This window comes from Exophiala dermatitidis, assembly GCF_000230625.1.
Source record: "Exophiala dermatitidis NIH/UT8656 unplaced genomic scaffold supercont1.3, whole genome shotgun sequence".
Classification (NCBI taxonomy): domain Eukaryota; kingdom Fungi; phylum Ascomycota; class Eurotiomycetes; order Chaetothyriales; family Herpotrichiellaceae; genus Exophiala; species Exophiala dermatitidis.
The window spans coordinates 3,546,400-3,569,427 of record NW_008751648.1 but is presented as its reverse complement, the minus strand read 5'-3'; the positions used below and the strand labels follow the sequence as shown (position 1 = coordinate 3,569,427).

Here is a 23,028-nt window from a genome sequence, read left to right as displayed (position 1 = left end):
CAACGAGAAGCAGGCCGCTGGGTGGAGTGAGTGGTGCGTACACCCGACTCGTGTCCTACCTATTACCTCGTAGGTACGGAGCACTAGACTTGGGGTGACGTGCCGCGTTGAAGGCGGTCCAAGTGCTATCTGGACCTCGTTGGCTGCTTGATCGACCTCCTTGGTGGAAGACCTGTCTTTGTACAACATAGGCGCAAGGTGAAGCTAGCAGCCCCCTTCTTTGAATGTGTCCTGCTCCTAAGCCCGGCCTGACTTGTCAGCTCCAGGGAACGGCCGTGCCTGCGCCTGCGCTTCCCAAACAACAAACAGTTCTATATCAGTGCCCAACCTACGGTATAGCCTGGAGGCGTCCAGATGTTCAAAGAACGCATCTGTGTCCGCAGCTGGTTGATCATCACTCGTATCTGCCTTGACGCGCTGATTCACTGAGTCGCCCTCACCGAACTTGTCACCCTACGTCGTCCTTGAAGTTGCTGTCAACCCGCTGACGATGATTGAGGCCTTCGATTTCGAGACCACCTTCGGCAGCATCAACCCTGGCTGTTCATAATAGCCCCTGGCAGCAAGACAAGAGACATACAACTACGAGTATCGTGTCAACACGAAGCCTTGTGGCCGTGAAGCCTACGGGCTGCTAAAGGACTGCGGTTGTCTGTGCGTGTTGCAAGTCCACCACATTCCTGCTGCAAACGGAACATTCGTCCCCGGGCAATCAACAACGAGGCCGCAGTGAGCTGGCATTACCGGCCAGATGGCTACAGCCGCTTCCCAGCAGTCGCCATCCATGGTGCGGCGGAATTCCTCCAACCGCAATACTTCAGGATCTTATGCCCCAGTCTCGCCCTCGCAACCTTCGAGAACGCGCTCGACCACCCATAGACCAACCCATAGTCGATCAGCATCACGCTCATACGAGACCCCTCCGCCTGCCAACCCTGCGGCACTTGCGAATGTTGCCCGCCGAGACTTCGAACAGAGCAACATGGCACGAACTCCCTCCTCACGCCGGAGTTCCCGTGAAGGTCGAGGGGAGTACGAAGCAGATTCATCGTCACATGGGAGGACGTCTTCCCGTCCAGGGTCGCGACGCAACAGTCAAGATTTGACCGCTCCTACGACAGTCCTAGCAAACGGAGCATCCTCTCAGCCTCCACCTCCGCCAACTCCTCCGACGCAGAGCGAGAGACATGCCGCGCAAATATACCCCACTGTCGGCCGTAGGCGGACATCAATCACAGCGCAGACGGGTACCTGGACGTTAGGAAAGACAATTGGCCAAGGCAGCATGGGAAAGGTCAAGCTTGCTAAGAACGTCGAGACGGGAGAGACAGCAGCAATCAAGATTGTCCCCAGGCAAACAATCGACGACCATGGAAACGCAAAGGACGAGCGGGCGGACCGATCCAAAGAGATTCGAACCGCAAGGGAGGCCGCCATGGTGTCTCTGCTTTGCCACCCTTACATCTGTGGCATGATCGATGTGCAGCGGACAAATTACCACTGGTATATGCTGTTCGAATATGTCAATGGTGGGCAAATGCTCGATTATATTATCGCACATGGAAGGCTCAAGGAAAAGCAAGCCCGGAAGTTTGCTCGTCAAATTGCCAGTGCTCTGGACTACTGTCACCGGAACAGCATAGTCCACCGAGATTTGAAGATTGAAAACATCCTTATCAGCAAGACAGGCAACATCAAGATTATTGATTTCGGGCTGAGCAACCTCTACTCGCCCCGCTCTTTGCTAAAAACCTTTTGCGGAAGTTTGTATTTCGCTGCTCCGGAGTTGCTGCAAGCTCGTCAGTACACCGGTCCCGAGGTGGATGTATGGAGTTTTGGGATTGTTCTCTACGTTCTGGTCTGCGGCAAGGTCCCTTTTGACGACCAAAGCATGCCTCAATTGCATGCCAAAATCAAACGAGGAGTGGTTGACTATCCTCAATGGTTGACAGCTGGTACGATGATCCCATTTTTTCGCTACCCTTTACTAATACTCTATAGAATGCAAGAGCATCATATCGCGAATGCTTGTTGTCGACCCTCGGGAGCGAGCTAGTCTACAGGAAATTATGAATCATACTTGGATGACAAAGGGCTTTAATGGTCCTCCTGATAACTACCTTCCCCACAGAGAGCCGCTCCAGTTGCCTCTGGATCCCGAAGTCATTGACAAAATGCAAGGCTTCGACTTTGGCTCTTCGGCTTACATTACAGAGCAATTGACCCGCATTATTGAATCCGAGGATTACCAGAACGCCATCCGCAGATCCACCAAAGAAGAGTTCGGCCATGCGTCGAGCAACACGGAGAAGAAACGCGGAGTGTTCGACTTCTACAGGCGAAGGAATTCCATAAGCCGAGAAGGTCTAACAACTCCTTCCACCGAAGCAGTCCGCGGAAATGACCCTCTCAATGCCTATAGTCCACTCATATCAATTTATTACTTGGCGCGAGAGAAGCGCGACAGGGAACGGAATCAGCAGAACCCGGGTGCCTTGGCCATGCCCATAACCCCAAGCGACGCGCCGCTCAAACTCCCTGGCCTACCTCCACCGGAGGCAGCCCATACAAACACATTTGCACCGGAAATGCCGGGCGAAAAGGCCACAGGAGGCAGGGCGAGGCCACGTGCTCGGACCAACGGTGAAGATGATGTGGTGCATGCTATGAAGCAGCTTGATCTTCCTGAAAGAAAGCCTGGCCCCAGTGCGACTTCACCAACGGCTATTCCACCTCCTGACCAACCGGTCAAAAGAGAAGGAACCGCCATTGGCCTCCTTCGGAGATTCAGCACCCGACGTTATCGTGAACGAGAGCCAGAACGTCCACAACCGCCTCCTGCTCTCAACATTCAGCCACCCCAAGATTCGACTGCGGCGCCCCGAAAATCCTTCTCTGTTCGACGGGCTAGGCGTAGAGATCCCAGTCCGACCACCCATCATGCAGGGGGAAGCCAGCCCCAACACGAAGGTCTTCTCAGTGCCAGTGGAGGAGTGTCCAAAGCTGGAAAGTTCTTGGGTCGGTCGACCAGCGTTAATTCAGCGGACTACCGGCCACGCCGGCTGCTGCAGCGTGGCGCCTCTGGCAATGACTCTCCATCACTTGCGCCTGAGCCACCGCCAACAAGCGGGTCGGACCAATCCAGCGTGAATGCGGGTAAAGGCGGTCGCGGTGTTGAGCTCAGCGACAAGCCTGCTCCGAATGCCAGCCCCGTTGTGGCCCCACGGACACCCACGACTAGCCGAACCAAGTCTCTTGGGCACGCCCGACAGGAGAGCATTCAAGCTCGGCGGCGTCGCCATGAGGAACGTCGAGACCGACAAGCCAATGTTCCAGAGGAGACGGATGCGGACATGCGAGACGAGGCGGACACCATGGACAGTGCGGCACTTCCCGATACGCCCAGCACAGAAATCTCCAAGCCAGCCTCTCTGAAAGGTTTGTTTTCGACTGCCACCACCAGTAGCAAGCCTCCAGAGTTCATCAGACATGATATCATCCGAGTCCTAAACCAGCTTGGGGTTCAGTACACGGTGATTAAAGGAGGATTCTCCTGTAGACATGCGCCCAGCATCAATCTGGAGGGAATCAAGGAGCCCAGCGCAGGCTTGGACGACGAGAAAAGTGCCCGCGGCCCGTTAGGCCATCAGAGACGAATCTCATTTGGTGGTGCATTCCGAGGAAAGGACCGAGAGGAGGTTCAAGACGATCGGCCTAGTCGACATCATACAAGAAGGAGACATCCCGATCAGAGTTTCGTGACGAACTCCGAAGGGTCGGAAGAAGACATCCAACAAGCACGCCACGGCGAGCAGTCTCATGACGGAGCGGCAACACGAACACGAGTACAAGACGATCCTGGTGCACGTCTTGTGTTGAAATTTGAGATCAATATCGTGAAGATTCCTCTTCTTTCACTTCACGGTATCCAGTTCAAGAAGGTGCAAGGTGGAATGAACCAATATCGATCCATGACATCGGCGATTCTCAACTCACTGAGACTATGATGTGGACTGAATGAACAATCGGCGTTTATTGTATTCGCAGGGTTTTTGGAATGGATCAAGGTGCTACTAGGAGGCCCTTCAGGTTGCTCATGGATTGAAGGCACTACTGAGCACGGCCATGACCATATGGATCAGTGTAGTGTACTGGGCTGTGAATTGCTAGTTGTTTATGGTTCCTGACTTAATGTTCACATCTGTACTGTGCTGTGCTTGTAGGGTGTAATGAGCCATGCCAACCATTATTTCGTGCCCCTTTGACTATGCCCTGATACCTGACTTTTATTTTCCGTCTCTTGTCCATAAATTGCGTCAACGGCTTGACGAATAACGATTTGCGGCGGAAGTTACGGGGAATATGGGGTTCCGTCGGGTGAGGCGACTGCCGCCGGCTGTCAAGAGCAAATGACAATGCAAGAGAGGATGCGAAATTCGTACTAGACCGTTAGCGATTGGGAGGCCGACTCGGACCGGGAAACGCAGCAGGATTAGTGGGTCAAATCTGTGGCCACACCATAACAACTCGAACTTGGGATAGCAATAACATGAAACTCACTGATCAAGACACTGCAGTGCTGGTATATACGTGCCGGGTGGTGATACCTCAGGTAGATAAGGCAGACCAAGGAGGACTGTCTAGTGCTTATGAACAGATTTGAAGCTCCGAATAAACAGCGGAGAATTACAAACTACAGGAGGTCGTAGTCATGAAATTGGGCAATGCTGCCAGTGTTGCGACTTGGGCACCTCCCCACTACTACCAGTACAATATGGTAACTGCCAGGTTATAGCAGTGCAGGGAATTAATTCCTCTACTCGCACCCAACATCCAAGTTGTGGATGACAAGGCAGACAGGCAGGCACATAAGGTAGCAGTGTCAGTAGTACAGCATCCATACTATTACACTGACAGGGCGCGGATTGCCAGGCACCTAATAATGGAGATGGTTCCCTGTGATTTGTACGAGTGAACTTTCATTTCAAGCCCAATGAAGCCACCCCTACGCGTGTCTTCTGGCGCTCTTTATGTTCTGGGCATCCGTGGTTCGTGGTTATAGTTTGACTACTAGGAAAAATAGTATGGAACAGAGTCAAAAACACCCACAACTCGAAGTTATGATCATTTGTTTGTTTTGGTTGCTGCAAGGAGTGAAGTACCAGTAGTAGTAGCACCCACGAGCAGAAGCTGGTCGTGCCGTAGAGTTGCACCTTAGGCGGTGGTTAATCTCATTTCACACTCCAGCGTTCACGCGTTCAAACCCCCGGTCGCCTAAACGTGAAGACTACTCCTCCTAATCCCCTGGCTACTACGACTTCTGCTACGACTGCACCACTACTAGCACTGCTAAAATATTACTGCCTCCCCGTCTGCGGCTTCACACCTGGTCCTGGTCTGTCTGCACCACAACCAAATCCGACAACCTGACAACTGAACCGCATCGACAACCTCCTCCTCCTCCTTCTCCTCTCTTCCCTTCTCGTTTATTTCCATCCTCACATCATCCCTCCCACACATTTTCTTCTCAGTTGCAGTCCGCGATACTGCCGCTTTCTCCTTGACTTCTCAAGGTCTGGCTCACGGTCCACCTTGCACGTCACTCCCTTTCTTTTCTTCGGCTTGTTTTGAGAGACCCCATCCCGCAGTAGCGCTGTCTGTTCCCGTCACCTCTCTAGAGCACTCTCGACTGTCTGAGGCTCGTGCCCTCCGCGACCTCCACCGCACGTCCACGAGTCACCACTGGACGTCTTCCTCGCCCCAGACATTCCGCTTGGTCGCCTCAGGGCGCAGTCTGACTGGCTGGACCCGTCGATTCAGCTCTCTCGGGCCTCTTGTGCAACCTTGCCAGCAGTCGACTGCAGCTAATGGCCTCTGCCGCCAGCGTCACCGCTAACAGCACAAATTCCTCCAGCACCTTGCTCAACAGTCACGCCCAGCACAATGGTAATGGTTCGGCGCGGACGACTATGAGAACAAACAGCAACACCAAGACTGTCGACGCAGGGCGCAAGCAAAGTCCTGTTGATGGGGTTTCACGGTACGCCTGGCTTCCCCATTTCACCCACAACCCCTAAAATATTGGGCAATAGCGATTACATGCTTCCTTTCGCAGTTTTGTCTTGGACACCCGGCTAACATTTCCTGCAGCCGATCTAGTACTCAGAAGGGTTGGGGTTCGTCGAACCCGGCCTGGCAACGGGGCCCCATGGCCGCACAGCAGAATGGCAACGCTTTCCAAGCCAAAGGTTCGAACAGTATGAGGTCGGCAGGACCGAAAGAGGTGGGCACATCGGACAACCAAGCCCATGAGAGGCTCATGTATCTCTTTGGAGCCGCGGTCGTATGGTTCATCCTTGCTCTGCAGTTGCGAACACCTTGACTGACACACTGCCAGGGTCTTAACATCATTGTCGTTGTCAAGTCCGGAGACAAATACGAGGGCTTGTTGTCTGGTTCCGTCCTTGGTCCCGCAGGTTCCAAGATTACATTGAAGATGGTCAAAAAGACGCCTGCTACAACTGCGGGACAGGCGAACGGTGCTGTCGCCCGGGAAGCGACCTTAGTTGGCTCGACTTCTGAGCACGCGATGAACTTCGATTTGAAAGACGTGACTGACCTAGTGATTCCCGAATTCTCCCCTCCGGAGAACACAAAGCTTGGGAATGGTTCGTTGCTCTCCCCTCTATCCCTGAACATAGCTGACCGTTTGTTTGTAGGCGCCACCTCAGGTTTCCAAACCGATGCAGATATCTCCGGCAACCAGAATCGTGGAGAGCGCATGCTGCAAAAATGGGTGCCCGAAGGTCCTGAGAACGTCGACCTTTCCCTTGAGTCCTCGAACACAGAAAGCTGGGACCAGTTCACTGTCAACTCGCAACTTTTTGGTGCTAAAAGTACCTACGATGAGAACCTCTATACTACAACCATTGACCGGAACTCTCCATCTTACAAACGCAGAGAAGCTGAAGCTGAGAGAATCGCGAGAGAGATAGAAGCGGCGGCTTCTGCGAATCCCCATATTCGTGAAGAACGCGGTCAGGCACTGGAGAACGATGGTGACGACGAGGAGGAGAAATACAGTGGTGTTCGCCGTGAGGACACTGCGTTGCCTCCCCTACCTGTTGGCGGACCCAATAAATATACGCCTCCCGCCAGACGGGCCCCAACTGGACAAGCAACGGTTCCCGGTGTTCCTGTCGACCCGGCAATCATCTCGGCGCAGCTGTCTGGCCCTGCTAAATCGAGTGTCCAGAATGAAAAGGCTCCAGAAGCCAAAGCCGCCCCAACAGAGAAAACAGCAAGTCTCCCAAACAACACCAATGCTGCGGATCAAGTCGCCGTGTCCGGACAGGCTGCACCTGTTGTGGCACGCGAGAGCCAAACCTCGTCGACGAAGGACACAGTGAAAGGAGACGCTTCAAATGCGAAGTCCTCGCCCCAAGCTAAAGCGCCTGTGTCCCAGGGACCTACCGAAAATGTCGAGTTCAAGGTCCTCAATCAGTTCCGGCAGTTTGCTGACCTCGAGAAGCAGCGAGTGGCTGAAAAGCGTAAGGCACAGCAGAATCAAGATCGGACGGCGAAGCTTAATGAGCTTCTCCGATTTTCAAAGACGTTCAAGTTGAAGACACCGATTCCCAGCGATCTGGTCGGAATTTTGGCCAAGGATCCAGCGAAGCAAGAAGCTATCATCGAGAAGGCCCAGAAGGAAACTGCCGAATCAGCTTCCACAGCCGCCAATACCCCGTCGGCATCAACAAACACCAATACTGCTCGTAAGGCCGATGTGCCGCAGCCACAGCCAGCTACCAACGACCGCCAGATTTTCAATCGTGGACGAGGAGGCTTTGCACAAGCAGGACGAGCTGATCGACAAGGGCAACAGCAACCACCAGCCTTTGGAGGTCGAAACAACAATGCCCCTCATCAGCCTAGATTTGGCTCACATCAGCAAGATCGCAAACCTGCTCAGCCTTACGGCATTCCCGCTCCAATACCCATTATTGATGGTCGCGTGCCCCCGACTGGGCCAATGGCGGACCAAAATGGAATGACTAGCCCTCAACGCTCGAATATGCATACTCCCACCTCGGCTGCCTCGAGTAAGTTCAGTCTGAATGTCAGAGCTTCGGAATTCCGGCCCACCGCCGCTGCCTTCAATCCAAGTGGTCCTTCTCACACTCCTTCTAGCCCTGGCTCAACTCATCGGACAGGATCCATCTCTCGGACCGCCAGCCCTTCTTTGGTTTTTGGTCATCGCAAACCTAAACCAGCATCGGAGAGACCGTCCATTACTCAATATTTCAATCCCATCAAACGCATGAAGGAGGAGATCTCACGGAAGCCGAGTGACGGCGCTGCAAAGCCTGAAGAGCCACATAGAGATTACAGTGCGAATGGCGGAATCCCCAACGCCTTCCAGACAGGACCCAGATGGTCTGTCAAGACGGAGAATGACCAGAAGACTTATGAAGAGGCCTTTGAGCAGTACATCATGTCAGCCGTTTCACCTGCACAGAGTCGTTCTGGATCTAGTCATATCCCATTTCCCGGACAAGTGGTAGGCATTCCGAATGGCCCTGCGAATCTGCCACACGTCGCCGCGCCTCAGCAGGGAGTACACAGTGGGACGCCACAGTACGCGCACCAGTACGATGATGGCAGTCACCGTATGCAATTCGGTGCCGGCAACACAGGTGTATATTCTTCCCCAAGCATTCCATCTCGCCAGGCATCTACCTATGCTTCCCCCATGGCGCACCCAGCTCAGTTGGCATATCAGCAACAACCATATTTTGGTACGCCGTCGGGTCAAATCCCAGTACAAATGCGACCGTTTACGGGAACACCAGGAATGATGCACGCCCAGGTGGGTCAAGTGGGGGCGCCGATGATGGTCCAGCAACCGTCCAATGGACCCTACATGGCTATTCCACCACAGTTCAATCATCAAGCACCCGTCTATTCGCCTACTCCAGGGCACATCTATCCTCAGCAGAATGGGGGCTACACCAGCCCTGGGCGAGTGGCGCCAATGATGATGCAACAGGGGTCGCAACAAGGCCATCCAGCAGCTCCCAACATGATGTTCAGCATGTCGAATCAAGGAGCACCGATGCTGTATCCACAACAACATATACCCGTGCCACGGGGAGGCTATGGTGGTGGCCATCAGTACGGCCAGACGTCTCACCAGGGGTATCCCATGCAACATAGGACTATGAGTAGTGGTTATGGACAGATGCCACCTAAAATGCATACTCCAATGCATGGGCCTGTGATGAACGGGCCGCCACAGGGACCAGGATATGGCCAGATGGAAGGAGGTCTGGAGGATGGTAAATGACAATGGACGATGCTGCAAGCGGAGAATGGACACATTGAAACGTCCATGCATTCGCCACGATGAAGACACAGCATGCTCGCTTGCCCATTGATTGGCAACAGAGTCTATCCGGCCTTGCGGCTTTCCAGGTTGGGGCTATCGATTTAGCTTCATTCTTATGCGCAATCGCTGCCTTCTGTAAGAGGGCTTCTCCCATCAGGGGTACTAGCCCTGAAATTGATTCAACATCTGGACACTCGACCAGCAGCGGTATAGCCAACCTGAAATCGGAAACAATATTACGCTATAAAGCTCACAGCTGCTGTCTCAAGGTCGTTGTCGCTATGATCCGTGCTTCGCCATATATGGTGCACTTATGTCACCAGCTGACCAGTGAATCAGGCTGGGCCAAAGCACTCTGAACAAGACTGGAGTGGCAAACAAAGCTGCACACAGGAGCATTGGCGATGGGTGCTTCGGACCTGGACTACCAATTATGTTTTGAAGAGAAGTATTGTTACGGGGACGAGAAGAGGGCAGGTGTTCACCGCCCAACTGAGTGGTGGTGGATTTGAGCTGGAATCGCTATGAGAAGTACATTCTCGCCTACAGAATGCGGTGGAGGCAGACGAAGGCTCCTCAAACGTGATGAGGCAGGCCGAAGGAAGGGAGAGGCTCGCCGTGGAGGACAAAGAGGAGAGGACTGAGGCCCTGCAGGGTGCGAGGTAGTCCCGGTGACGAGAGCTTCCGCCTCATTGCGATTGAGCACCTCATCAGCGACTGTCTATTTGTAGTCGGCGGCGTGGATTGTCCTGGCAGCGAGATACTAGTAGTAGGCCAGGAGTAGAACCCCAACCTCGATATCAAGTGCTGGTGAGGTGTGTTGCTTAAAATGTCAGTGCTGCCAGTGTCAAGCGTGTCGACTGGGAGCCTACAATCATCATCAATGCCTGAGAGGCGGCAGACAGACTGCACAGTTCGTCTAGTAGTAGTACTGCTGAAGTGGTAGTAGCAGCAATAGTAGCGCAGTGGTAGTAGTACCATTGTTCTATTTTTCACGACCTTCTCCAAGTCTCCGCCTGTGCTTCTTTACTTCTTCCATTGACTATTCATCAATCCCACTGCTCTCCATCTTTGCTCCCTTACTAGTAGTGTCGCTTTATGCCTTGCAACTGACGAGAAAATGCTTCCTTCTCTGTGTTGATTGCTGCAACCGCACCTACAGGGGGACCGGGTATTGGGCGTTCCAGCCTGGCCTCCCTCTTGTTCGCGCACTTTATCCCGTCACGGCCGATCGCTTCGAACCCTGCTACTCGGCTGTACGGCGGTCAGTCTGGTTTCCAACGGAACCGAGATGATACAGCGCGGTTCGTGTGCGGCGAGGCAGTCTTGCCGGACGGGTTTGTGGCTTTTCCAGGGCCTCAGGAAAGATGCTGGACTTTGGTACAACTCTCGACAAGACTACTGTTAGTAGCAGGCCTAGTGGTGGTACCCTGGTCCATGAACTCCACGCTGGTCAACACGCTATCGCCGACCAGGTAAAGGATCTTTGATCTTGACCAAGGGGCACGCGCTTGATGCGTTGGCACGTTTTTTTGCAGCTTGCCTCGCAGCTCCGTCATTCAGCATTGCTTCGCTCTCACCCTCTCGTCTCACCGGCTTTTGTCATCGTCTTTCCCTCCTCCCACAGACGCAGACTTGCGGACACCAGTTCATCGTTCTCCAGCGTGATGGTTATGCATGTTCCGGTCTGTTCGTCTGCACTCTCCCGTCACCCTTGACTTGTTCATGATTTAGGCGGAAACCACCACACAGCCTCCTGTTTTCGAGGGTTTCCTCCAGTCGTTCGTTTTGTACCAAGTCCACTGTTCGCACAATCTCTTTGATCTTTCTGGGACACTTCATTGGCGCTCTAGTGCTACTCTGCGATCGATTCTTACTACTGCCGACTTCCGGCGGTGTCGCTACTAGTCAGATCACAGAAGGCTCCGCCAGCCCAGGCCCGCCCCGATACTTGGTGTCTATCCGCTTGGCCCAGCCAGCAGACCGCTCCAAGTGAAGCTCAAATAAGTGTTGGACGGTCTGTGGACACTGGCACCAGCAAGTCCGCACGCCCGACCGTGTTCACCTGATGATACAATCATGCATCAGGCGAAAACAACCTGTGCCCTACAGCCTCATTTCGGGATTTCCTGCGACCGCAATACAGACCGGGTCTACTTGTCCACCGACCATTGGCTACAATAATCCCGTGTTGGGCGAATAGGCATTTTGCGCCTCTCTTGAGCCTGCTGCCCAGATCTCAGGGTAAGACCGACTTCGATGACTTCCCCGGCGGGTCTTGAAGAACGAGATCTTTGGGCTTCTAGCTGACAATGGCGACAGGAACCCACAGCCTGAGCACGTCGCCGTCTTTCTTTACAGTGCCTTGTCCAAGCTCTACCCGGATTCGCTCTTTGCCTTCCCCCCCTGTACCTCTTGTAACAACAGCGCATCAAAGTACTTAATCTTAATCACACTGGCTTCGCGGCAAAGAAAACCTACGATTCCTCTTTTGTCTGTCACAACACGAGATACCCCAGACCATCCGTTCGTTCAATACGCAAACAAAAAGACGCCATCTGCTGGGGAGCTGGCTGTCCAGGAAAAAAGGTTCTAGGCTTGCAGGATTTGCACATTCACGGAACGTCCTCGTTTATCTTTGGACAAATTCTTGCTGTCTTTGAAAACCAAAACCGCGGTGCCATCTTTGACGAAGGAGCAAGTTTGAAGGTTTATGTCCGACTCTGGAGTTTCTCGGCGACACTGGATTTCAATTCATTCTGCAGGCGCTTAATTTGAAGTCGGGCGGTTAGAGGTAAATTGCACCCTGCTATTTTCTTCGTTGCACCAACTATGTTCGATACACCAGTCCTCGTCATTCACGTCCCTCTGCAGCACATTGCGTTGTGGTCTAGATAGTACCTTGTCCGTTGACAGGTTCACTTCGACCTAAGTCGGTCTTTTCTTCTTGTGTTGTACCATAGCAACCATTGGATTGCGACCCCGAAGCGTCCAGTTACAGTCCATTTGTTGCGCTCTCCGCCGCCCCGATTGCCTTTGAATTTCATGGGCGTCGAGGCTCCGGTGCAAGACATGGAGATCGTTTACCCTAAGACCCAGCCGCCCCTGGCCCCCATGCACACTCGAAGGGAGCGGAGATTCGTTGAACTGACATATCTGTCTCGGCAGTGGCATCCACGGGCGGATCCTGCGTTGTATTCATTTTGGATGGCCTCCTCGGAAGTGGACCAAAAGTTTCTGGGATATTTTGCCAAAGTTACCACCACGGAGAACAACTATCTTTCAAGGTGAGTCGACCATGGCGGGACAAACCATGCTCAGGCTTGGGCCAAGTTACTTATTTTTACGGGTAGTTTCCTTTTTCGAGTGCTGGGTCTTTCGGTGATTTTGGCAGAAAAGCTTCTTCGTGCACGTCGGGCAAAACGGTTGGATCCTGTTCGGGACCCAAAAGCCCGGCATCTCATTCATCATATCCTATGGCTGGCGCGCGAAGGGCTCGTCATGATGGAGCAATATGTGCTTCCCATGGTGCGCAATTACATTGAGCTTCGAGTATTGTCTTATAAGCTAAGGGCCTCTTTCTACCACATTTTCGTCTTGTTCCACAACGACCCGCCGGTCAACGACCGAATCAACCGTTCCAAATCGGGGTCTTTCTCTCCCTTTCCCGATCCTTTGTCACCAAAGTCGCCTGGCAATCCGCGTCCAACAGAACCGACCTTTAGCCCTCACAACAACACCAATGGCGGCGGTCGACGACGGTCCCCAGCAATTAGTCTAGGTGCGGCAGTGGGAGGTATCGCGACACGAACGCCTCCGGGTCTCCCTTTGCCCGCTTCATATCCTTACACCGCACACAGCTACACCAAGGGATCGGGGTCAGGGTCGGCCAAAGATGTTGGCACGGCGACCTTTTTGCTCCCACTGCAGGATTACCGACCTTATGCGACGCAAGCATTTCGCGAGGCCAATGAGCTGGCGGAGCGTCTTCTCCCGGGATCCCATCCGATACGCCTCTCGGTCAAAGTCGAATACGTGGCGTATATCTATGACAGCCTCCACGATCCCGAGCAGTCGAGGCGCATGGCCCGAGTGAGCATCCGACATGTGTACGAGGCGCAGGAGGGGATGGACGACGACTCATTTGAAGATGCCGCTGAGATGGTGAGCATTTTGGGGAGGATGATGAAGCGGGGATTGGGAGGTGATAGCGGAGGCGGGTCGGGCAGTCAAGGAGAGCAGCATCAACATCAGCATCAGCAACAATATCAGCCCACGGTGCCCTCGCCCTCGCAGAGGACAGAGAGAACGGCTGGCAGCAGTGCGACTGCCACGGGACCTGTGCGTGTTGGGGATATCAGCAACAGACAGCCTCGGCCTCCACCTCAAACCAGCCAGCAGCCAAGTACGTGGGTGTAACTTAGGTATAGGTACCAGTATCTTGGCAATGATGAATGTGCTTTGAAACAGGAGTGTTTGACTGTAGTCCGTAGTATATCATGAAAGAGATGGGATGTGAACTTGAACTCGCTATTTCAGCTGACGACTGATGATGACGATGATAGATCCACTCAGCTGCTGGCATCAAGGAGAATCGAATTCCGGGACAGGCTACCAAGAATAAGATTGTTATCCATGATGGCTGAGGGCTGTAAGGTAAGGAGAGAGGGGAGAAGATGAGTTCCGAAATATTGTACTGTCCACGGTATCTACCGGCAAGGATACCTGGTAGATATGCACTGTACGTTCTTACATATGGTATTTTTCGGAAGTATTGTATGTACCTGGCCATTAGGTACCACAGTACTGCAGTCCACCACTGGCAGAGGTTGATTACAGTATCGAGAGAAGCACTGCAGACAAGGGAATAACAGAACGGACTTTGCTTTCGGCAACTTCAACTCTCCTCTTTTGCTTTGTTTGATAGACTACATCGTAGTAGTAGTAGTCCAAAGATACCTAACATCCTTACTGTACCACTACGGGACGACAGTCTCCCTGGATCTTCACTCGACTTTAATCACAGGGGAAAGCGAGCATGCCCATATCCATTGCCCATGCCGATGCTCAACCCGGATACTGTAAGTTGATCTGCCCAATCCAGTCCAAATCAATATAATCCTCTCCACCGGACTTCAAGTTTGAGACGTTCAACTCGGAGCCAGCTGAACCTCTCAACGACTCGGAGGTCCCAATCAATGTCAAGGTCTCAGAATCCTGAACTCGGAAACTCAGGGTTTATGGAGGTCTCAGATCCCCTGGGGGCGTGTCCCACGGTCCACTTTATCCAGCCTTGCGTTGACGTTATTGACATCTGACATCTGTCACTTCCGTTTCAGGCCTGTCCATCCCCCCCGATCCGCGATCCCGTCGACGGGAGGGCAACTGCTAGTTTCTGGCAGTGGCAGTGTGGCTGGGACTGGACAAGCCCGTAGATATGTAATAATCAATAGTCTTCAGATGGCCTTGCCGAGATCGATTCTCGATTTCCGTGGACGATTTCAGAGATAACAAAGAGGGTTATTTTATTCCTCCTTCTTTCACAGCCAGGCGAACCGAACCGAACGCAACGGAACAGGAGCATCTGAGTCTGTAGGCAGTTCTGTCCAGTCCATCCATTCCGAGAGAGAAGAGCAAGAACAGAGCAGAGCAGGCGGTCCATCAACTCTGCTTGGTCTGTTCTTCCAACGCAAAGCCAGCTACGAGGCGTGAGACAACAAGCGAGTGTGAAACTCCCGAACGATATCAGCCTTCAGCGAGAACCGACGCAGGAGAGAGGAGAGAAAGGGCAGCCAAATATTCCATTTTGAGAAATCGATAACCACGACAAGGCCCGAAACGAACGTTAAGATTCGAGACTATGAGACCGAGCACGTCGGCGAACTTCCAGCTTCTGGCTATTGCGTTTTTCCTGTGTACGGTGTTCAAAGCCGTCGTGGTCGCTGGACTGCCCCTTCCTCACCCTGTACTAGTATCACTGGAAGATTTCATCCCGCAGCAGCCTGAGGGTCGGGAGGACAATAACAACATCAACCGCGGCGGCAAAGATGTTCAAGTTGTCGACCCGAAGGGCAGACCCAAACCTGTCTCTTTTACTCCACAGCCGCAGTATATTGTGCTCACGCCGCCGCTCCTCCAACACGATGTCCAGAGACAGATGCCAGTCGAGGTATTGACTCATGTATCGTCGGCGCCGGCGGCTGGGAGGAACCGCTACCGCTTTTTCTCGAGAGGCAGGAGACGCGATGCCAGAGATCGGAATGAGCCATCAGGATTGTTGGCTGGCAGTGGCAATGTGGGCGTGGATGTGCAGGAGGATACGAGTGGCGGGGATTGGGAGGCTTGGGGCCAGCAGTTTCAAGCACAGTTGAGAGAGCGCCGGTGTCATACTCAGGGGGCAGATTGTTCGGCCTCAGCCAAGGTGAAGCGGTGACTATGGCCATGGGAATGGGAATGAAAATGCGGCAACACAATCAACCGTCAGGAGAGAGCCACCGCAATTGGAATCATGGAGAGATGCCGAACAATCACCAGAATGGCATTATTGTATTTGTGCTGTAAGCTCCATTTTGGCAGGCTTTGATGAATGAAAGGAAACGAAAGAGACAGAACGAGAAGAATGAGCTTTTGGGGGAACTTGAAGGGCACCAAAGGAGAGAATCGGCAGACACCGGCTTCAAGTTTCCATAGCCTTGCAGTCTGCTCATTCAAAGGCATGAAGGCAGACACACTTATTACTATGCTTTCCGTTGTACGAAGTTGAAGCATAACAAGCAGCTTCATTGTACTGTCCTTGTCGCTACTAGACAAGCACATCACAATCAATGCATGAAAGTGGCAAACTTCAAGGTTGAAAGGTTGATGAAGTGGTTGAAATGAACCTGAACTGAGATTGATGGTAACTGAACATTCAATTGTACTTGAGGGTGTCGGGCCTTTTTCGCTCGTGCGCGTAAGGTATTTATTTGGTTGCCATCTCACATCATTTTATTATTATTATTGCGCTGCCGCCTGTGACTTTGACCTCATTTGAACTTCACCTTCAACCACCGGCACCGTGACTGCAGATCGATTCAATTCCTTCTCTTCTTCACTCTCTCTATATCTATTGCACCCTCCGCCCTCTTCTCCCACAAGTCTCCCAATTGAACCTCCTGCGCGCTTTCTACTGAACGGTAAGCCTGCTAAGGGCCCCTGTGCTCTCTCGCCCGGACTACCTTGTGGCGCAAAACCACTAAACTCCGAACTGCAGTGACCGAAATCCATCCGCCTTCTCTGGTCGCGCTTCCGCCACCTTGATTTCGATAACTACTGCAACACCAACTCAAACCCTCCGAAACCGTTACCACACGTTTCACTTCCTCCACCTCTACACCTCTCGATAAATCCAAGATGTCGGACGCAGGACAACCCTCTCCCAATGGCGCCGGTGATGGCGGGGCCCCTGCCGGTGCGAACGAGCACCTCAACATCAAAGTCACTGATGGAAACAACGAAGTCTTTTTCAAGATCAAGCGGACTACAAAACTAGAGAAATTAATGAAGGCTTTCTGTGAGAGGCAAGGCAAAGACATCAGGTCGGCGCGATTTCTGTTCGAAGGTCAAAAAGTCCAGGCTCAAGACACGCCAGAAGTGGTATGTTTTTATCTCGCTCTCTTCTCTACGGCTTTACAATTTTGCTTTGTGGCTGACAAATGGTTTCTACTCTACTACAGCTCGAAATGCAGGACGGCGATTCAATTGAAGTCCACCAGGAGCAGATTGGTGGCTGTGCCTAGATGTATGACATTTGCTTCGATGGGAGCGAAAAAGGATTGCCAACGAGATCGAGTGAGATATGATGATGGCATGAATGGCAAGGACGCGCTGCTCTATCGGTGGGAGGTGGGAGTAGAAGTCTCTTGCAGCTTGAACCAAAGATATGGACACCTCCATATCTTCTGGCTGTGCATGGATATCGGAGATGGGTTCTGTTTTTTGCTTAGGTGCTTGACTCACACAAGGACCAAGGGCGCTCGGGTTTTGACACGGGTAGGCCACAGGGTGTGTCTGTGTGTGCTGGGAAATAACTGATCATGCGCAACATTTTTCATCTTCCTCGTTTACTGCTCTCTGCAATCATTCATCTTGTCCTCTTCTTGACTGATCCCCGCGATGTCGCTCCGGCCTGCTAAGTGAGACTTGTTCAAGGGCATGCAACAGCAAGAGTTGTCGGTACGGTCTAGGTGCGGTCCGTGGTTACAGTCAATGGCAGAGACAACGGACTGATGTTACATTGACCATCCCATATCTACTACCTACGGATATCCATTGACAAAGTCTTCGCCCATCAACATGGACTCTCCTGGTATTGCAACATATGCACAGGTATCAACGATGGGACTGCCCGGGTTGACCGCCTGTATCCACCACCATCGTACTCCCGCTCATGGATTACTGTCCCAGATCGCCGCCTTGGCCTTTTCCTCAGCTTCCCTTGCACGCGCCTGCTCTTCCTTTTCTTTGTTTCTCCGTCGAATCTCCTGCTCTCTGACCGCCCGATCATATTGTCTCTGTTCCTCCGTCTTTTTGGGAGGCTTAATGCCCAAGCCGGCGGCAATCAACCGACTGGCCGTTGCCGTGGTCTTTTCTGGCCTCCGACGTTCTCGTTCTCGGTCGGATTCGGTTGGGGTCGACGGCGTAGGCGGGCTATAGACTGGCTTGGGACGACCGCCCCCGAGCACTTGGGCAGGACTCCAGTCGATATGCTGACCAGCAGTTTCCGGAGAAATCGGTGTCGGTGGAGGTGGTTTCAACGCCGGGTTCTTGGGCATGACGGGCTTAACCTCGCCGCTTGGACCCTCGGTGGGCGTCTGGCCGTCGTCGAGTGACGAGTCGTCGTCGGCCACTTCATCTTCCCAAGACTCGGCCAACCGCTCCTGGTTCGCCAGCACCTTCGGTTTGGGATTGGGCGGCAGGTCTATGTGCAGGTCGGCTGCTTTCGGGGAACCCATTTGAAACGACACTCCCAGGAACGACTCGGGGCTGAGCGGTGTCGATCCAATACTAGTACAATGTGGTCCCTATGCAAACCAGACGCTTGGGAGGCCGGTACCCCCGAGCTGATAGGTAGGCTCAACGGCTGGCAGGCGAGGAGTGAGCGGTGCTGACTGCTGGAAAGACGATGGAGCTTGCTTGGTGTTGAGCTGAGGTTGAAGTTGCAATGGGTGGTCAAAAAAGTCTCAGAGTGGAAGAAGAGGCAGCGGCATAGGGGTCAAACGTCAAACCTCGTCGAGTCCATCGGGACAGAGCTGAGAACATCAGAGAAGTAGTAAGGTATCATTCAGTTAAATAAGCTAAGGACTGGGATCTCAGCTTGGATCCTACGCTGCACAGAACTGGCATTGCAGTGCTTCGCAAAATCGTCAAGTACACGCGACCGAGTATGACGAATTATCTGATGTATGCAACTGCGTCGTCGTCCCTCCCGCGGTAGAAATGGGGAGTAATCGGTGGTGCCAATGATGCTACATATGGAGCTGAGGGGTGCGAAGCTTGAGCTTCAGTTGGGGCGGGACTCCAGGGACTCGATCGTGCGTGTTCGGGGCAATGACATCGTGCCGTGTCTTACTTTTATGGAGCGCAGGATCTCCCATCTTGGAGTACCAGTAATGTACGACGACAGTGCTAGTAGGCCAGCTACCTGTCGGCCGGTACTAGTAGTTCAAGAGCGCAGCTGGGGTCAGGTCCCTGCCTATAAGGTTCTAAAATAATAGTAGGGAGCACCTGGGGAGCATCTCAGGTCAAATGCGGCCAGTGGTGCTCCTGGCATTCAAGTTGTTAGTTGGACTAGAAGCTGGTCTTCCTCTGCGGCATCGTTTGGGCTTGAAGGCTCCTTAGGCTCCTCAGGCGTAATGCTCGGGCCTGCCATGCCTAAAACTGCCTGCCCAAAGACCTCACGAACTTAGCCTAAAGGCTGGCACAAGTACCTAGGTGCATTTCAGTTAGGCACTGCGTGTCACCCATGGATGCGGAGGGTGAACCCCGGACGGCACTCGCCATCAACCATTCAAGGTGCCTACAGGTACCAACTTGAACCAAGGTAGTCGGATCTCGAGAGCTACCCAGAACTTCAAGGAGCCCCAATTTCAAGCATCCAGCACGCATTGTCCGGGGAGTCTCCTCCGAGAACGGTCACTTGCAGGCAGTTCTTGGAGCGGAAGGGCCACAAGACAGATACATTGTACAGGTATCAACCGCTGCGACCTGTCACCCGGCCGATTTCGTCGTTCTCAACGTAAGGTTCGAGTTCTTCAGTCTGAGAGAACCCGAAATTGACCCTCGTCCCCCGAGATCGCCATCTGCCGTCTCGGAAACTCTTAGCGTCTCGGACTGGCAGCATCGGCCATGTCGTGCGTCTCGACGACCGGGTGTTGTCCTGTTCCTCCGCCTCCTCTTCCTCCTCATCCAACCGTAGGTTTGCCCTGCTCCATCTTCCTCCTTCGCCGACCTCGGGGTTCGCTGGGCTTCATGTGCCTCTAGCCAAAGAGATTGTGCCGAACTCCCTCTACGTGTCTCCGCATAGACATGGTATATATCCATATGTATATCCCCTCATTCAATTAATTGTTGGAAAGTACGATAGCGCCTCGGTCGTGTAATCGGTCCAGGTGTCGATTAGTTCCTTGGGACGAGCTCGTGTTTTCGTCCAGCCTTTTCTTGGTTGTTTTACGGACGGCGCATTTTCAAGCCTCGGCCGTGCCTCGAGTGATGTCCAGGATCAAATTGCCGCGAGGATTCCGGTCCCAGATAGCTTCACGACGAGCTCTACAAAAGCATGGCACCTGTGGAAATGTGGCTCCATTCACCACTTCTGCAACCGCCCGGTCATACGCCGACACCATCAACAATCTCAAGATAGGCAAGCACACCAGAGTGCTGTATCAGGGATTTACAGGTCGCCAGGCCACTATGAATGCAAAGGAGTCAATGGAATGGGGAACCAATATTGTGGGGGGAGTGAAGCCAGGATTCGAGGGGGAACATCTTGGTTTGCCAGTCTTGCCGTCTGTGAGAGCGGCGGTTCAACATTTGAAACCTGATGCCAGTGCCATCTACGTGCCCGGAGACGGGACTGTTACGGCCATGGAGGAAGCCATTGAGAATGAAATACCTCTCATCGTGGCTGTCGCCGAACATATTCCCCTCCATGACACCCTGAGAATTCACGAGATGTTACGGACCCAGTCCAAAACACGTTTAGTAGGGGCTAATTGTCCCGGTATCATCAATGTTCAGGGTCGCTGTCGGCTCGGATTCCAGCCTCTGCCATTCTTCACCGAAGGGAGAGTCGGTATTGTCGCCAAATCCGGCACGTTAAGCTATGAGGCGGTGGCTTCGACCACGCGTGCTGGCCTTGGTCAAACCTATTGCATCAGCATGGGCGGAGATGTCCTCGCCGGCACCAACTTTGTCGAGGCTTTCCAAGTGTTGGTCGAAGATGAACACACCGAGGGCATCATCATGATAGGTGAGATCGGAGGCAGCGCCGAGTTGAAGGCGGCCGAGTGGATCGATGGATACAACCGACGAACGGAAAACCCGAAACCTTTCATGGCTTTGATCGGAGGCATTCAGGCACCTCCAGGCCGCATCATGGGCCACGCCGGAGCCTGGGCGGCACCGGGAGAAGCCAGTGCTGCTCAGAAGATCAAGATCTTAGAGGACGTGGGGGTGACCGTGGTCGATCATCCAGAGAAATTCGGCCGCAGAATGGAGGCGTTGCTCTCCCGACGCTCCAGAAATGGCACTCACAACCGTTCAGACCCGAGAGCAGCTCAGAAGAGAAGTTACCATACCGAGAGGAGGAGACCGAAGACATCTCACTTAAACAAAATGAAAGGGGTACAGCGACGGTCACTGTACATCAAGCAATCACAAGCCTTCGATATGCTGGCAGCAAGGGGAATTCAGACGGCAAAGACCCCTACAGTCCCAGAGCAGAAATTCGTTGCCATTTCCATTGACCGGGAGGTGCGACAGCCCTGCATAATTGCATCACCCACGACAGACCCTTCACGTGCATTTCAGCTTTCCCGGAAATTCCCCTTTGGGTACGGAACAAATGCCCCGACCTCTCCCGAGATGCTTCAGCAGGTGTCATCACATCTGGGAGTTTCTGGAAAGGGTCAACAAGGGCTGGAAAAGCTTATAACAGAGCTTCTCGACATCTTCATGTCTAAAGAGGCCTTTGTAGTTCAAACAAAAGTTGCCTTCGACGAGGACGGAAGCCTCCAAGTTCAGGGCGCGAAATTCGGATTCGACGATGCCGCTTTTCGCAGCTCGAAACGCCAGGCTGACATCCATGCCTTGCGAGACATTCAAAGCGAGGTGCCAGAGGAGGTAGAAGCTGAGAAGTATGGCATGGTTTACGTCAAGCTTGAGGGCCAAGGCACCATCGGGACCATTGTCAACGGAGCCGGATTGGCGATGAACACGGTCGACGCGCTGGTTGCTCGGGGCGGTCATCCAGCGAATTTCATGGACACTGGGGGCAAAGCGACTTCCGAGACAATCAAAGCTGGCTTCAAGATTGTCACCTCAGACCCCAGAGTTAAGGTCATCTTTGTTAATATCTTTGGAGGACTAACTCTGGGCGACATGATCGCCAACGGTATCCTGATGGCTTTCCGGGATCTGGACTTGAAAGTACCCGTCGTTGTTCGGATCCGTGGGACGCGTGAGGCCGAAGGACAACGCCTGATCCAGGAGAGCGGTCTTAAATTAGACGCTTTTGGTGAGTCACCAGTAACAATTGAACTGGCCAAACAGTTGCTGATGAGCGTGACAACAGATTCTTTTGAAGAGGCGGCCGCTCGGGCAATCGCAATTGCAAAAGGCACGGAAAAGATGGAGTAGATCAGTATTTCGACGTCGACCAGCTACCACCGCCATAAAGCGACACATCTGTTTTCTGATATCCACTGAGAATTCTACTGCATTTCGAAGGGCTTTCCAAGTTTTAGGGAGTTGGCTTGCTTTGCAATCTACCTTGGCCCCTGGCGCATATATATCTGCATATCTCGGAACATAATTGGCGACATGCCGAAAGTGCTTGCACAAAGTTTTGAGGAGAGAAACTCGCTCTGGCCCCGACAGACCGGCGGACTTGTAGCATGAACTGGAATGGATCAACCCAAGGCTTATCATTGACAGCATACGTGGCTTACCTACATACCTAGGTACCTTATCTACCCCGTACCCCAGCAAAGCCGGACTCAAGACTTCAGGCTTGGTTTGTGTCCAAGGAGTCTAAGTCCCAGGAGCAGGAGCCGTCCCGTCGTTCGGCTCGCAATGAACTTCTGTGGATGGATGTCGATATCGACATGCTGACTCGAATGGCAAGTTGACCTCTGTGCATGTCGATATCGATGTCGATATGCTGACTCGATGGGCAAGTGTATCTCAGTTTCTTGGTTGATACAGTAGAGGGTGCTCTACACCCAGAAGGCAACGCGGTTACGTGTGAATGGGCGTTAGATCAACATGGCATTGACTTTGGGCGCCCTTTTTCAGTTGCTGGCCCAGTCATTCCACTTCCTTTGCAGGCTCCGTGTCGACATCGTCGGCGATAGGTACACATTTGGTGTACATTCCGTTGT

At 53.0% G+C, this 23,028-nt stretch overlaps 7 protein-coding genes across 7 annotated transcripts; 6 read left to right on the top strand and 1 right to left on the bottom strand.

Annotated features, from left to right (window-relative positions):
- The first annotated feature begins 3 nt into the window (after positions 1-3).
- Positions 4-4,260, top strand: HMPREF1120_04284 (uncharacterized protein). Its single transcript, XM_009158404.1, has 2 exons — positions 4-1,955; positions 2,002-4,260. The coding sequence occupies exons 1-2, from the start codon at positions 752-754 to the stop codon at positions 4,005-4,007; spliced, it is 3,210 nt and encodes a 1,069-aa protein (XP_009156652.1). The 5' UTR covers positions 4-751; the 3' UTR covers positions 4,008-4,260.
- Positions 4,261-5,189: 929 nt separating this feature from the next.
- Positions 5,190-10,397, top strand: HMPREF1120_04283 (uncharacterized protein). Its single transcript, XM_009158403.1, has 4 exons — positions 5,190-6,040; positions 6,151-6,343; positions 6,398-6,668; positions 6,720-10,397. The coding sequence occupies exons 1-4, from the start codon at positions 5,868-5,870 to the stop codon at positions 9,344-9,346; spliced, it is 3,264 nt and encodes a 1,087-aa protein (XP_009156651.1). The 5' UTR covers positions 5,190-5,867; the 3' UTR covers positions 9,347-10,397.
- A 39-nt stretch (positions 10,398-10,436) lies between these two features.
- HMPREF1120_04282 (uncharacterized protein) lies at positions 10,437-13,860 on the top strand. Its single transcript, XM_009158402.1, has 4 exons — positions 10,437-11,632; positions 11,711-12,182; positions 12,557-12,675; positions 12,742-13,860. Exons 3-4 carry the CDS (start codon positions 12,596-12,598, stop codon positions 13,805-13,807), a joined length of 1,146 nt encoding a protein of 381 aa, XP_009156650.1. The 5' UTR covers positions 10,437-11,632; positions 11,711-12,182; positions 12,557-12,595; the 3' UTR covers positions 13,808-13,860.
- Positions 13,861-15,248: 1,388 nt separating this feature from the next.
- Positions 15,249-15,821, top strand: HMPREF1120_04281 (uncharacterized protein; the record flags this gene model as incomplete). The annotated part of the gene is made up of 1 exon (XM_009158401.1): positions 15,249-15,821. The coding sequence occupies one exon, from the start codon at positions 15,249-15,251 to the stop codon at positions 15,819-15,821; it is 573 nt and encodes a 190-aa protein (XP_009156649.1).
- Positions 15,822-16,780: 959 nt separating this feature from the next.
- On the top strand, positions 16,781-17,166 carry HMPREF1120_04280 (uncharacterized protein; the record flags this gene model as incomplete). The annotated part of the gene is made up of 2 exons (XM_009158400.1): positions 16,781-17,023; positions 17,104-17,166. 2 exons carry the CDS (start codon positions 16,781-16,783, stop codon positions 17,164-17,166), a joined length of 306 nt encoding a protein of 101 aa, XP_009156648.1.
- A 282-nt stretch (positions 17,167-17,448) lies between these two features.
- On the bottom strand, positions 17,449-18,944 carry HMPREF1120_04279 (uncharacterized protein). The gene has a single exon (XM_009158399.1). It carries the CDS (start codon positions 18,379-18,381, stop codon positions 17,815-17,817), a length of 567 nt encoding a protein of 188 aa, XP_009156647.1. The 5' UTR covers positions 18,382-18,944; the 3' UTR covers positions 17,449-17,814.
- A 1,193-nt stretch (positions 18,945-20,137) lies between these two features.
- On the top strand, positions 20,138-22,285 carry HMPREF1120_04278 (succinyl-CoA ligase subunit alpha; the record flags this gene model as incomplete). Its single annotated transcript, XM_009158398.1, has 2 exons — positions 20,138-22,163; positions 22,221-22,285. 2 exons carry the CDS (start codon positions 20,138-20,140, stop codon positions 22,283-22,285), a joined length of 2,091 nt encoding a protein of 696 aa, XP_009156646.1.
- Positions 22,286-23,028: the final 743 nt, after the last annotated feature.

Bases quoted from the DNA above. Each gene is read 5' to 3' on its own strand.
- HMPREF1120_04283 (XM_009158403.1), top strand. From the start codon at position 5,868: ATGGCCTCTGCCGCCAGCGTCACCGCTAACAGCACAAATTCCTCCAGC. The intron at 6,041-6,150 runs GTACGCCTGGCT...CATTTCCTGCAG, and splicing joins CCTGTTGATGGGGTTTCACG to CCGATCTAGTACTCAGAAGG. The intron at 6,344-6,397 runs GTATGGTTCATC...ACACACTGCCAG, and splicing joins ATCTCTTTGGAGCCGCGGTC to GGTCTTAACATCATTGTCGT.
- HMPREF1120_04284 (XM_009158404.1), top strand. From the start codon at position 752: ATGGCTACAGCCGCTTCCCAGCAGTCGCCATCCATGGTGCGGCGGAAT. The intron at 1,956-2,001 runs GTACGATGATCC...AATACTCTATAG, and splicing joins TCCTCAATGGTTGACAGCTG to AATGCAAGAGCATCATATCG.
- HMPREF1120_04282 (XM_009158402.1), top strand. From the start codon at position 12,596: ATGGCCTCCTCGGAAGTGGACCAAAAGTTTCTGGGATATTTTGCCAAA. The intron at 12,676-12,741 runs GTGAGTCGACCA...TTTTACGGGTAG, and splicing joins GAGAACAACTATCTTTCAAG to TTTCCTTTTTCGAGTGCTGG.
- HMPREF1120_04279 (XM_009158399.1), bottom strand. From the start codon at position 18,381: ATGGGTTCCCCGAAAGCAGCCGACCTGCACATAGACCTGCCGCCCAAT.